Raw genomic sequence first — 14,387 nt, 5'->3', positions numbered from 1 at the left:
CCGACACACTTTCGTCGTGCTCTCCTCGCCTCCGCCACTGAGACGCCTACTCTGTCGATTTCGCGTCCTCTTCCCTACAACCAGAATAGAACCAGAAAGAGAAGAGGGAAGAAGAAGAATGACCAATCGCACCGCCACGAGCCGCCACGAGCCGCCACGAGCGCCGCTGCGAGCCACCACGAACACCGCTTGTCGCACCATCTCCACACCGTCGTTGTGAGGTCGTTGTCTCCGCTCAAGATGCAGATCATCCTTGCTTCAACGTGGTCGTCTATAGTGAAGAGAAATGGAAGAAGGAGAGGAATTCTCCCTGGCTTGTACGGGATGAGGATAAAGAGAGAAAGTATTTTCGTGAGCTTTTTTAGGGTTAGATGTGCGAGAAGGAGAGGAATTCTGCCTGGTGACGCGACCCATGGGTTGGTCCATGAAGAAACGAGAACTCTAGTGTTAGGCATGGAATTCAAAACGCTTTTTTAGGGTGTTAGGCCTCGGTTAGAATATTAACCGAGGTCATATGATGTGTATATGTCTCGGGTCTCGAGTGAATCGAGGTAGTAGATCAAGATTAAAAAAGTTGTCAGGCCAAAAGTTAAATCAGCAGAAATTTTGCAGGATATTATGCATCAGTTGAATATTTAACCGAGATCATATGATGTATATGCCTCGATTCTCCTTGAACCGAGGTAGAAAAGTTCGACTAAACTACAAAAATGTCACCACATTCTGATAAGCTTTGGTTGCTCCTAATATTTTAAATCCTCTTTTTTTACTAGTGATTACTATTGATTCAACGTATTTTTAAATTGTAATCCTTGAGTTATTATCATTCCCCACTTTATGAATTAATATAACTTCAGTGTATATTCCTTGAGCAATAATCTTTTTCTTTTATTATCATAGTATTTTTAGTTGGCTCAATTGTTGTTAACAAGATTTATTAAATTTTTTAATTCTTATCAGTCTAAATTTATGTCTATTGGAATAATTCACGCACCATAAGTAAATCTTGAATGTTTGATATTATAGTTATTATTTATGATGATATATCATTTTGTTATTATTAGTTATTTTTACTATATAGTTGAGATAAAATTAAAAACATATATTCACTATTCATGTTAATCCTATAAATATAATCCATATTTTCTAAGAAATACATACCTTATACTCATGGTATTCATAAAAATCATAATTTCATTTACTCATTTTTCTCCTCAACAACAAAAAAATCTCATTTCAACTAATTGAAACTCTCAAAGATGTTATTAACAAACAATATCTCAAAATGTATAATGATTGATTCTAATGATGTCACTTGACTTAGAACACTTAGTTTATGATTTTATAAAAGAATATTGAAACAAAATTTAAAAATTTTAAAAATACTAAATAATGTAAGAGTATATAAAATTACAATTTAATAACTAATTTGTTGCCTTTTATTTTTCAAGCTTATGAATCATTCTTCCTAAAAATGAGAATGTGCCTTAAGTTTTTCTTCTTTGTTACTTGTCATCGGCAAGTGACAGACTTAACTATATATAATCTTCTGTTCAGACATTAACTAATTATTCAGATTTTGAAATAAACTTTAAACAATTTATGTCTTATTGAATGGAATAAATTGTATCATATTTGGGGCAAAGTTATGAAATTGTATTGATTTCAGAGAACACACTACAGTAAAGATTATCATCATTTGATGAAAAATAATAACATAACATGTTGTTGGCATCGTACGGTTAATACTATACAATAATGTTTCATTCATGGATTACAGCATGTTCGCTTGAAAGAAAAATTCTGATCACCTGAATTCGCGCAGATAAAAAGTAAGAAGTTGTTATGTTCGTTTTCAAGAATTAGCACAAATGAAAAAGGAAGAGATTGTGGAATGCATCTGATTTTGAATCTTCGCAGGAATAAGAGGATTTAAGCCAATTTTCATATTTACCCTTGCTTTAGTTTATAATTTTTATATTTTTCTTCTTCTGCTAATAATAATAATATTATTATTTTATATAATATTTTTATTACTAAGGGTATTTTGGTAATCTTCAATTTTTATCAATTAAATTATTTTTTTATCTATCACATCGATCAAATTCTACACTAATTTTTATAAACTTTACCTTCAAATCCACTCTCAATTACCTCCAAATCCAGTGAAACAAATAACAAAAAATTTATCCTCAAATTCATTGAATCACTCTCCCCACATCATCTCCCATAAATCCTCACAGCATTAATTATATTTTTTTCCATATCTGTGTAATCGTGTTTGAAAGTTAAACATTTGAAAATATAACCTAACGTGTCCTGAAAGGGACCTTTGGTGTTGATGAAGAGACGTTTGAGCCTTGAAGTGGAAGGTCAAGATCATGATCAACCGTTGAACATGTTCTAATTTTAGACTGAAATTATCATCAAATGACCCCAATGTGTTTTTTAAAGGGACGTTTCTTGTTATAACTTTTTACATTTAATTATTAAAAAAATAAGAAAAGTTAAAACATTTTTTACCAATTATTATATATTTTTGTTAGGTTTTGTTGAGGAGAAACATTGATGACATTTTGACGAGTTCTAATCAAACTTAAATAAAAAATATATAATACTATTTTTAACTCAAAAATAATAAAATAATATATATATATATATAATTATTATTATTTATTATTCATTTTATTAACTTTTAGCTCATCTTACATTTTTCACATATATTGTTATTTCTCAGACATTAACTTAATTATTATTTGACGTTTCTTTCTTTGATTAACATAGGAAAAATACATACGCTATTCATCTTCAATTTTGTGTTGCTTTTCGACAAAGTTATCCTATTTATTTTTCTTCTTGCAAATCTTATATTTATAAACTTCGAAAATAATATTTTTCAAAACGCGTGAATTTACTAATACAGTAGCAGTGGATTTTAACCTGGATATCTATATATTCAATTTCTTATTAAATTAAGAGTATGTCCAATTTTTGTGACGTGGGAATGTGATTTCCCAATCAAAACAAATTTGAATGCAAAACCAAATCCCATTATTCCTAACACGGCTGGTGTTTCACACGTCATCGCCATTTTACGTGCTTATACTTCAATATTCACCGACCTTAGCTACGTTATGTTTTAAGATAACATAATAAATGGATATTTCTTCACATTATTTATTTGTTTATATTATCTATGTCAACTTTTTAACAAAGTATTTCTTTAACTTATAGTTATAAGAGTAAAATAAAAATTCGGGTTGGTGTTTTTGGATATTTATATGTTTATATTATCTATCACGAGCATTTTTAATTGTAAAATATGAAAATTATTTATGACGTATAATTTAAAGAATGATAACAATATAAAGAACTTTAGTAGTGGAATAGTGTGCACATAAAAGTAGAATTGGAAAAAGAAAAAAAAAGGGATACGATGACTCTATACCTAACACTTCAAAATTACTTTATCTCATCTCTACCACTATATAAGAGAATCCCTCTCTCACATTCATCTTCATCCATTAATCCATTGTTAATCTAGCATTCAATTATAGTGAGGTTATAGGGAATTTAATCCATAATTTCGAATTAATTAGCATTTTGGAGCTGGCAAAATCACAATCAGAAGAATGCAAAGAAGAATACGTGGAGCGCAACACGAGGGTGGTGAGGGAGTTATACCAGGCCCTAACCTCAAAACAAACCCAGACGCTGGATGGGCTTGTGGCCCGAGACTTGGAGTGGTGGTTCCACGGCCCAGTATCCCATCGGCAGCACTTGGTTCCCTGGCTCACGGGCTCATCACCCTCCTCAAAGGCACCGGTTCCTGAAAATGTTGTTGGGTTTGGGCCTGTGGTAGTCGCAGAAGGGTTCGATGAGGCCCAGTTGCTGTGGTGGGTCCACGCGTGGACTGTCACCGTCGATGGGGTCATAACCCAGGTGAAAGAATACGTCAACACTTCTGTCACCGTGACTCGCTTATCACAGGTGCTTCCAAATGCCTCCACGTGTCAATGCATTTGGCAAAGTCAGCTCTGTGATGAATCTGTGCCTGGGCTTATTCTAGCAATCTAGCGCACACCATTCTTAAAATCACTTTTTTAAAGCCTTTAACATTGAAGTGTTATTATGCTTTGTTCAAAAAATTATTAAAGCATGATTTAAACGGAAATAACTACCTAATATATATATAGTTATTAAAACATGATTTAAACTGAAAGCACGAGATCCGGTAACGACCCATGAACCCGAACGCGGACCCGGTCGGAGCTCCGCCACAACCGAGCCTCATCACCATCTTCGGAAACTCGAAGCACCACCGTGATGAAGGTGTTGAAGTACTCGCGCAGCTGAGCAATGATCCCGTGGCTGAGTGTCCACACGTGCACCCAATACTCTCCCTCCCCCTCCCACCCTTCCACCATCACGCGGTCTCCGACGGCCCTGATCCTCCGAGGCCGAAACCTGAAGGCTTTCGCCGTTGACTCGCCGGTCAACAGTCTCATCATCTGCTCGCAATGAGGAGGTCCGTGGTACCACCATTCCAACTCTGTCCTCACCACCTTCACTAACTTCTCCGCGTGGCCATCGCGCAGCGCCTTGTACAGCGTTTTCACCGTCTCTAGGTTGCGTTTTTCGAGTTCGGCCGCCCAGCCGGAGAGCTTCTCCGGCTCCGCCTTTCCGGGGATGATCATGGCGGTGGGAGAACGTTTGTAGCCCATGGGTTTCTTATGTGATGGTTGATGTTAGAATATATCATATAAACAACAAATCTAGTTCTTTCAATCATAAACAACCTTTTTCCCGACAGCATAATGTGATTTAAAAACACTGTTCCGAATGTTTTTATTTGTTGGTAATGTTGCGTAAGTGCGGTGTTTTTGTCTTATACTTGTTTAATTATCATAACTCATGGTCGTGTTGTAAGATATATTTACTCGTATTATTTTTTTTTGTAGTGAATAATATGATATTGGTTTTGGTGCATTGCTTTTGAGTGTATATAACTCTATATAAGAACACAGAAATTATATTAAATTAATGTCAAAGGGTGGAATAGTTGTGATTAATTAATTTGATGAAGAAAGATGAGATGTAGATAAGGGTGAAACGGCAAGTTCCATCAAGTTTATTATTTGAATGGGATTGGAACATATATAATGGGAAAAGGTGAGTTGGTGACCTTTCAAAGATTGAGGTGGCTTCGTTTGAAGATTATGACATTTGGCTCTTCTAGAACAGATTTTAAAGGATAACATGATGAGTTAATATCTCTTAATTTAAATTTTAATATAAAAAAAACTCTAAATAAATAAAGTTGCACGTTTTGGTCGTTCATTTACTGAGTAAACTAAGTTGTAGAATTCCATTTGAATAGAATCGATTGTTAGAATATTGCAAATGGAAAGCACATAGTGAAAGGAGTTCAAGAAGAATATACTGAAGCCTGTCGCATTATCTTTTATTTGATTTTTTTTTATCCAGATATACTTCGGATAAATTATGTTCATTAAAAAAAAGAAACAAAAAATTCATAAAAATTTAAACAGAAAACATATAAAATATTTTCTTAAAATATGATGATTTTAAATATATATTTTTATAGTTATTAGTTTTTTTAACTTTATGAGTAAAACATTTATATTTATTCTTATTTAAATTACCTCAACGTAGAAATAATCAACTCAGTTTGTAATATTTGTCTTCATGGTAAATCGATAATTGTGATAATCATATTGCACGTAAATTAACAATTTGTATTTTTTTTAGAACTCTTTTTTACTGTATGGGATATACCGATCGACCCCCAACTAAAAATAGTCTATCAGTCTAGACAACTGTTTTAGGTAATTAAACACTAATTAATAGTGTAATGGTTATTTATGAACAGTTAATAGGTATATCAGTAGATATTAATGGTTAACTAATAAATTTAATTGTTATATGAAATATAAATATACTGTACTAATGGTTAATTATGGACTTATTTGTTATAAGTCTTACAAATATAAGATTGATGCACAGGTAAAAACACTTTTATATATCCTAATCAAGTTAAGACTTTTTTGATAAACATATCTTACTTGAGCATTGAAGTGTCTTCTGCATATCAACAACTAATTAGAATAAATTGCGTTCTTAAAAATGATTGGATCGAAGTAGAACAGAGAAAAAAAGACAATCGACCATAGGCTCATTTCAACTTAAACACTTTCTTTTATATTATTTTAGAAGAAATAAATAAATAAATTTCCATAAAGAAAAAATATGAAAAATAAAACATAAGGAAATATTGTTATAAATTAAAATTACTGATCTCCGAAATTTTGATTCTCAATTTGCTTATAACTTATAAATTAATTTTCTTTTTATGAAAAAAAAATATTTTTAAGGATTATCATAGAGAAATTTGTGGAAATGTTTTCAATATATATTTTGTTGGCTTGATTGTCAAATGAAAGCTTCTTGCTGATAAAAGTTTATGAAAATCCTCAAATGCGTGGGAATAAGTCATTCCGTAACCAAATATACGATGCACTAACCGTGTTTGTTTCTTCATTTTCCAAATTTGACGCGCGTCCACCAGAAGCCAAGAATTACCGTTTTTCTGCTTAAGACGCTAACTTTAGTCGTTATTTTTATCGTTTACGGTAAATATAAAGCTATTTTCCAAACGCTGGTTAAATATCCACTGCAATATTCTTCACTTCATTCGCGTTTAGTTTATTAATTTATTATTCTTTCATTAGCATTGCTTAAAAAATTGTGGTTGCTTACTTTAAATTTTAGACATGTATAATTTTTTTGATTTCTCTAAAACGTGTGAAAAACATGTAATACATTATTAATTTCGTAAAACGATATTTATAATGAAACAAAAGCATTTAGTCTCATTTGTTAATTGTTTGTCGCGATAATGTTATGTGATTTAAGTGTCTCTGAATATTAAGATTTGACTGATTCTTCATCCAGAAACTTGATGGCGGTCAAGAAGACTCACCTAACTCTCTAATTACGAAATTTATATCAACTGCTATCAGAGAAAAGGTCAAAGAATTTATGTGTGCTTCGACAAAAAATATTAATTTTAAAATATTAAATATATCCCATCATCAATAAATGAATTGATATTGGATATTTTTTTATAGTTTTATGTAATAAATGTTTGTACTTTTTATATGTTTATAGATACACAATAAAAAAATAGTGTTTTAATTAGGGTTAAATATATTTGGTTAAATTACTATTTTTTCCTCATTTGTATAAAAAATCTAAAAAATGTATATTTAATTTTATGACTCTCAATTTAAATTTTATTTTCAAAAATTTGATAAAACATACTATTTTTCGTTGGTATTGTATACTAAAAACGATTTTTTTATATCGAACAACTTCATTCCTATTTAAATTAAAAATAATAATTATTTATATAACTATTCTAATATTGTTTTAAAATTTTAATTTTATTTGTTTTAAATTGTTACAAAATAATTTTAAAATAATTTTAAAGTTTTGTAACACCCGATTAAAATGTCACCAGTTATTAAAAATTCAATAAAATTCAAAATTAAAACGAACTTAACAAAAATTTATTTAATTATATTATTTCGAGTAATAAAATAGTGAATGAAATACTCTAATTATATAAACAAATAGCTTTAAATGAATCACAAGGTTATTTTTCATCCTCTCTCTCAAGTCAATCACGACTCTGGAACATATATAACATTATTTGCTCACGTATAACACATTATACGATCATCACCGATAAATTCACAAACACACAAACACAAACACATAAATACAAAGATGTATTGGGTAAACTACCGATAAAACAATCATAACAACAAGATACATACATACTGGATTATATCAACAATAATCAAACACACAACAAGATACATATCTTCTTATTATACCAACCATAATCAAACACACAACAAGATACATAACTTCTAATAATATCAACTCTAATCCAACACCCAATACATAGTAGTGATAACAATGTGATTCCTAATTTTCTAACATAAACAATTAAATCATACTGAATTAACCTCCCCTACAGGACATCTGTAACCTCCCCTACAGGACATATGTAGCCTCTCCTACATATCATCTACTTCCAATGCACACAAGGCAAAAAGAAGCGCATATCCGCAGATAGAACCATTATTTACGAGGCATAACAAGTAGACTTATCCTCCACTCTCATGCTAATCAATTACATACTCAGGTACATCCGAACACTCACTCATGCTCCACTCTCAACCACAAGTCAAATTGACCCTAAACATAACCATTAACATCAATCTCTGATTATCATCATGTTTCACAGCTCCTCAGGCTTGGTTCACGTCTATTCTTCATCAAATTTGTCATTTTTCACCAAAATGCACTGTGATAATCGATTATCTAAGTGAAATGTACTATACATGGGTAGCCGACCGTCCGAGGAAAGGGCCATCTACACCGACCGGTAATTCAATGATTGTGAGCCAGGTAAGATGGATGTCATTAATGGTTAATTAATACACTTATTGACCATAACAGTGGGAAATATACAGTATTTATGGACAGTTAGCATGTATATTAGCATATATTAATGGATTGATTGTCGTATCAAATATGAATATACGACATTATTGTCATATCAAATATGAATTAATGAGTCTGATTGTCATAAGCCCTATAAATATAGGGTTAATGTCCAGGTAAAGACATCTTGATCTATTATAATAAAATATAGACCTCTTTATAAAACATATCTGACATGAGCGTCGGAGTGTTTTGTGCAGGTCAACCCTCAATTGGTACTAGGAAAGGAGCGACAAGTTCGAAGCGAGGAAAGGAGGAGGGGAATAGTGTTCTCGGTCTACTTTACCGAAACATGAAATTTACCCAGAAACATCATGCAGGAAGGGATAATCGATTATCATCCTAGATAATCGATTATTCCCGAAACCACACTCATACCAATGCGCAGATAATTGATTATAACTAATGATAATCGATTATTTTCGAATTGAAACACATTCTAGACATGATTCAAGCATTCAAACATACATACATCAATCCTAGAACACGTGGAAACATAATTAACACATCATACATGTATTCAAGCATCACATACCCATGTAAACATACTCAAACACATAAAATACATCACTTGAATCATCCAAATCCAATTATTGGCATGTTATACTTCCAATAATAGGGTGCAAAATAACTTCCGATAAAAACACCAAATAAAGTTTTCAATAAGCCAAACTAACTAAGCATAATGCTTACAAATGAGAACCAGGAAGAGGAATATTCTTCGAAACATAGTTGCTGATACGATGTTGTTTCTTTCAAACTAGACCTCTGATTGATTATCTGAATGGTCAGAATGAAGAAACATACATTTAGAACTCACTGTCCAAAAATCAGCTCGATCCAACGATGAACTATTTCACAACAATGAAAATACCAGTACAGATTTTATAAAATTTTCCAAAATAGAGTTGCTTGACACATGAAAAAAAGTAATATTTGGGTTAAAATGACTATATTAATTTATTTTTAAAGTTTTTGAACCAAAATATATCAAAATTTTGAAAAAAAAAATTAATTTTACATAAAAATTTAAAAACTAAAAACATATTTAATCATAATTTTTACATTAATAATCTTACTCTATGCAAAATGTTTTAATTAAAGTTTAGGTCAATTTTGTGTTTTATAAATTCAACAAATATTAATGATATCTTCATCTAATAAGTATTAGGAAAAATCTTTAAAAGGGATGTACACAAACTTTAAATCAGGACAAAAGACTATAGGTGTTTTTGATGTTATTATACTTAGCAGATCTAAATGCGTATCACTAGAAATTATTATAATTTTTTTATAAATTCTAAAAATTGAAGGGATAAAGATTAAAATATCTTAATTTTGTAGGGATTGAAATGTCGTAAACTACTTTTTATTATGAAAGTACAGTTTTTAATTGGTCGATATTAAATTCAGTTAGCATGGATAAATTAATAGGTAGTTTATGTGGAGTTAGGTGCAGCAAGCTTTCAAATAAAAGAAATGGAAGAGTGTTTGAGCTTTGTGAAAAATAAATAAAAATTTAAAGGCATCAGAAATAGGAAAAAGGATGCATAATTAAATTAAATCTATTATTAACCATTGAAGAATTATACAGTGGCTCTTCTTTATTTTCTAAAAAGATTTTGACGGTGTTATTTAACTGCATGCTTAAAATTTTAAAACTTCAAAGAGTTTTGTGGCAAGTGAAAGGGTTTTTTGTTTTGTTTCAATATTTAAGAGCAATTAGTATTTTTTTTACTTCAATAATTTTTTATTTCTATTTTTTTCACGTTGGTTCAATGTGTTTTTTTTTATATTTAATAATTTTTTTAATTTTCATCAATTTTAATCAATTTAATAATTTTTATAGTAATGTTTAAATATTTAACATATGTAATAAAGTATGTTATGTCATGATTTTTTTTAATTTTATTGATATGTGATATATTTCACACACATTAATTATTTAAACATTATTATAAAAAATAATTTAATTGATGGAAATAGTTCCGAGTATATACTTAAATTAATTTTTAAAAGTGAGTATGCTAATTGATAGATTATATATTTAAATTTTTACATAAATGAGTATTTTAAAAATTAACTTTCTTATACATCAATTCTTATATTTCAAGTAGAGAAAAAAATGTGTATGCCTATCACATATCAAATATCTAATAAAGCCGATAAACTTTTGAAATGATTATTTAGTATTATCTATCTATATGTGTGTGTGTGTGTGTGTGTGTGTGTGTGTGTGTGTGTGTGTGTGTGTGTGTGTGTGTGTGTGTGTGTGTGTGTGTGTGTGTGTGTGTGTGTGTGTGTGTGTGTGTGTGTGTGTGTGTGTGTGTGTGTGTGTGTGTGTGTGTGTGTGTGTGTGTGTGTGTGTGTGTGTGTGTGTGTGTGTGTGTGTGTGTGTGTGTGTGTGTGTGTGTGTGTGTGTGTGTGTGTGTGTGTGTGTGTGTGTGTGTGTGTGTGTGTGTGTGTGTGTGTGTGTGTGTGTGTGTGTGTGTGTGTGTGTGTGTGTGTGTGTGTGTGTGTGTGTGTGTTTGTGTGTGTGTGTGTGTGTGTGTGTGTGTGTGTGTGTGTGTGTGTGTGTGTGTGTGTGTGTGTGTGTGTGTGTGTGTGTGTGTGTGTGTGTGTGTGTGTGTGTGTGTGTGTGTGTGTGTGTGTGTGTGTGTGTGTGTGTGTGTGTGTGTGTGTGTGTGTGTGTGTGTGTGTGTGTGTGTGTGTGTGTGTGTGTGTGTGTGTGTGTGTGTGTGTGTGTGTGTGTGTGTGTGTGTGTGTGTGTGTGTGTGTGTGTGTGTGTGTGTGTGTGTGTGTGTGTGTGTGTGTGTGTGTGTGTGTGTGTGTGTGTGTGTGTGTGTGTGTGGGTGGGGGGGGGGGGTTTGTTAACGTGTGTACGCCTGTTTTTCAGTTGGTACATTTTAGGAATGTGTAACGGGTTTTAGTAGACAAAAATACCATTATATATCATGGTTTCATTCTCAAAATAACAAAAAAAAACCTCAAACCCTTTCTCACCTCTCTCATTCCTCTCGTTTCTCTTTCGTCTCTCTCACTCCAACATTTTCTCTATCATCCCTACTGTAGCCCGCCCCAATTGAAAAAATCAGAAACATTTGTCGTTAAACAATTTGTCTTTGTAAAGAGTTGAGTCATTGACATATTCACCTTCAGGCAAAGGTTCATTCAATATCTCTTTAATTTCACCATCTTCACTAACCTCTCTAATTTCATCATATGCATATGTTGAATCATCATCGCTAAAAAAAACCTTCCAGGCCAATTACCAATTCCTTCGGATGTCATTATGCTTGTGAAAATTAGATAAAATTATATACGACAAAAATTATAAAATGAAAATTCATTATAAAATCCTTTTTTTGTAAGAAATTGTTTAATAACGAGTGTTTTTTATTTTTTTCCAGGCCAACCAATTCCTTTAATGTCATTATGCTTGTGAAAATTAGATAAAATTAGATAAGACAAATGAAAATTCATTATAAAATTATTTTTTTGTAAAATTGTTTAACAACGAGTATTTCTGATTTTTTTCCAGGTCAATTAGCAATTTCTTTAATGCTTGTGAAAATTGGATGACAAAAATTATAAAATCAAAACTCATTATAAAATCATTTTTTGTAAGATTGTTTAACCGCCAATGTTTCTGATTTTGTTTAGTTGGGGCTATTATAGGATGACAGAGAAAATGTTGGAGTGAGAGAGATGAAAAAGAGATGATTAAGAGGAATGAGGGAGGTCAGCAATGATTTGGGGTTTGTACCCATTACTAAAATGTACCAACTGAAAAACAGGCGCCTGTTTTTCAGTTGGTACGTTTTAGCAATGTGTACCGAGTTTTAGTAGACAAAAATATCCTTATATATCATGGATTCTAAGTTTTAATGTTAAGGGTATTTTAATAATTTTCATTCTCAAAACTAAAAAAAAAAAGAAACCCCCAAACCCTTACTCACCTCTCTCATTCCTCTCAATCCTTTCTCTTTCATCTCTCTCACTCCAACCTTTTCTCTGTCATCTTCCAATTGAAAAAATCAGAAACATTTGTCTTTAAACAATTTACCTTTGTAAAGAGTTGAGTCATTGACATATTCACCTTCAGGCAAAGGTTCATTCAAGATCTCTTCAATTTCACCATCTTCACTAACCCTCATCATCTGTATATGTTGAATCATCATCTCTAAAAAGACCCTCCAGGTCAATTACCAATTCTTTTGGATGTCATTATGCTTGTAAAAATTAGATAAAATTATATACGACAAAAATTATAAAATGAAAACTCATTATAAAGTCATTTTTTTGTAAGAAATTGTTTAACAATGAGTATTTCTGATTTTTTTCAGGCCAATTACCAATTCCTTTGATGTCTGCTTGTGAAAATTAGATAAGACAAAAATTATAAAATAAAAAATCATTATAAAATCATTTTTTGTATGAAATTGTTTAACAACGAGTATTTCTGATTTTTTCCAGGTCAATTATCAATTCCTTTATGCTTGTGAAAATTGGATAAAATTAGATAAGACAAAAATTATAAGATGAAAACTCATTATAAAATCATTTTTTTTGTAAGATTGTTTAACGACAAGTGTTTTTGATTTTTTTCAATTGGGGCTACAGTAGGGATGACAGAGAAAAGATTGGAGTGAGAAAGATGAAAGAGAAATGGTTGAGAGAAATTTTTGATTTTTTCAATTGGGACTACAGTAGAGATGACAGAGAAAAATTGGAGTGAGAAAAATGAAAGAGAAAGGATTGAGAGGAATGAGAGAGGTGAGTAAGGGTTTGGGGTTTTTTTTTTTTTTTAGTTTTGAGAATGAAAATTATTAAAATACCCTTAACCTTAAAATTTAAAATCCATGATATATAAGGATATTTTTGTCTACTAAAACCCGGTACACATTGCTAAAACGTACCAACTGAAAAACAAGCATACCTGCTTTAGCAAACCCCATATATATATATATATATATATATATATATATATATATATATATATATATATATATATATATATATATATATATATATATATATATATATATAACTCTAGGTTAAGTATTTCCTCGGACACCTCTTAATGTATATTACTTCGCTTGCAAAATTAATTATTTAAACCAAATTATTAATTAGTTGAGTGTGATCAACAGTTCCACAAGTCAGCTAAAAATACGATATTATTATTATTATTTAATTATATCGTTTTCGTCTTTTATTAATATTTATTTAGTAGGAAGAGTCTACACATGTAACTGTAAATTTGTCGTCATTTGATAGTTTTAATGAAAAAGGTCACATTTAAATACTCAAAACACGACAATTTCAGCATGCAGCAAAGTTAATTATATGTATATTGATAGTTTTGTTTTACCTAATTTTGCCCCTTATTTTCTCTGTTTAACTACAAGTTTTCGTTGAGTTATAAATGCATGTTAATGTTAATTTTGTAACATCATATCTGTGACATGTCAAGTTTATTTGTCTATCTATAAATGGTAGATTATAGAATATACTTAAAAACTACTAAAACAGTCACACTAATTATTGATTTTTATAATAATTATTTGAAAATAAAGTCATATCGAAAATAGTTTCCAATCAGTAGGTACAAAAATATGAACAGAACAAAACCAATAATGAAGTTAATTAAAACATGTTTATCATTTAATAAAATCAGTATGTATATAGGAAAACAATTTACTTTTTCAATAATTAATTTTCAAATTATGTTTAAGATCCATTTGAATTGATTTACCTATACAACTTATTTTTAATTAAAAATATAA

The 14,387-nt window shown here is 30.7% G+C and overlaps 1 protein-coding gene and 1 pseudogene across 1 annotated transcript; one reads left to right on the top strand and one right to left on the bottom strand.

The window, feature by feature from the left end:
* Positions 1-3,540: 3,540 nt before the first annotated feature.
* LOC124820202 (senescence associated gene 20 pseudogene) lies at positions 3,541-4,080 on the top strand (annotated as a pseudogene).
* Positions 4,081-4,210: 130 nt separating this feature from the next.
* On the bottom strand, positions 4,211-4,950 carry LOC124820211 (wound-induced protein 1-like). The gene has a single exon (XM_047291863.2). The coding sequence runs from the start codon at positions 4,722-4,724 to the stop codon at positions 4,212-4,214; it is 513 nt and encodes a 170-aa protein (XP_047147819.1). The 5' UTR covers positions 4,725-4,950; the 3' UTR covers position 4,211.
* Between the last annotated feature and the right edge of the window lie 9,437 nt (positions 4,951-14,387).

This window comes from Vigna umbellata, chromosome 5 (assembly GCF_029865625.1).
Source record: "Vigna umbellata cultivar VRB3 chromosome 5, Vumbellata_1.0, whole genome shotgun sequence".
Classification (NCBI taxonomy): Eukaryota; Viridiplantae; Streptophyta; class Magnoliopsida; order Fabales; family Fabaceae; genus Vigna; species Vigna umbellata.
This window is presented reverse-complemented; position numbering and strand designations above follow the sequence as displayed.

Coding starts and splice junctions, on each gene's coding strand:
- LOC124820211 (XM_047291863.2), bottom strand. CDS start 4,724: ATGGGCTACAAACGTTCTCCCACCGCCATGATCATCCCCGGAAAGGCG.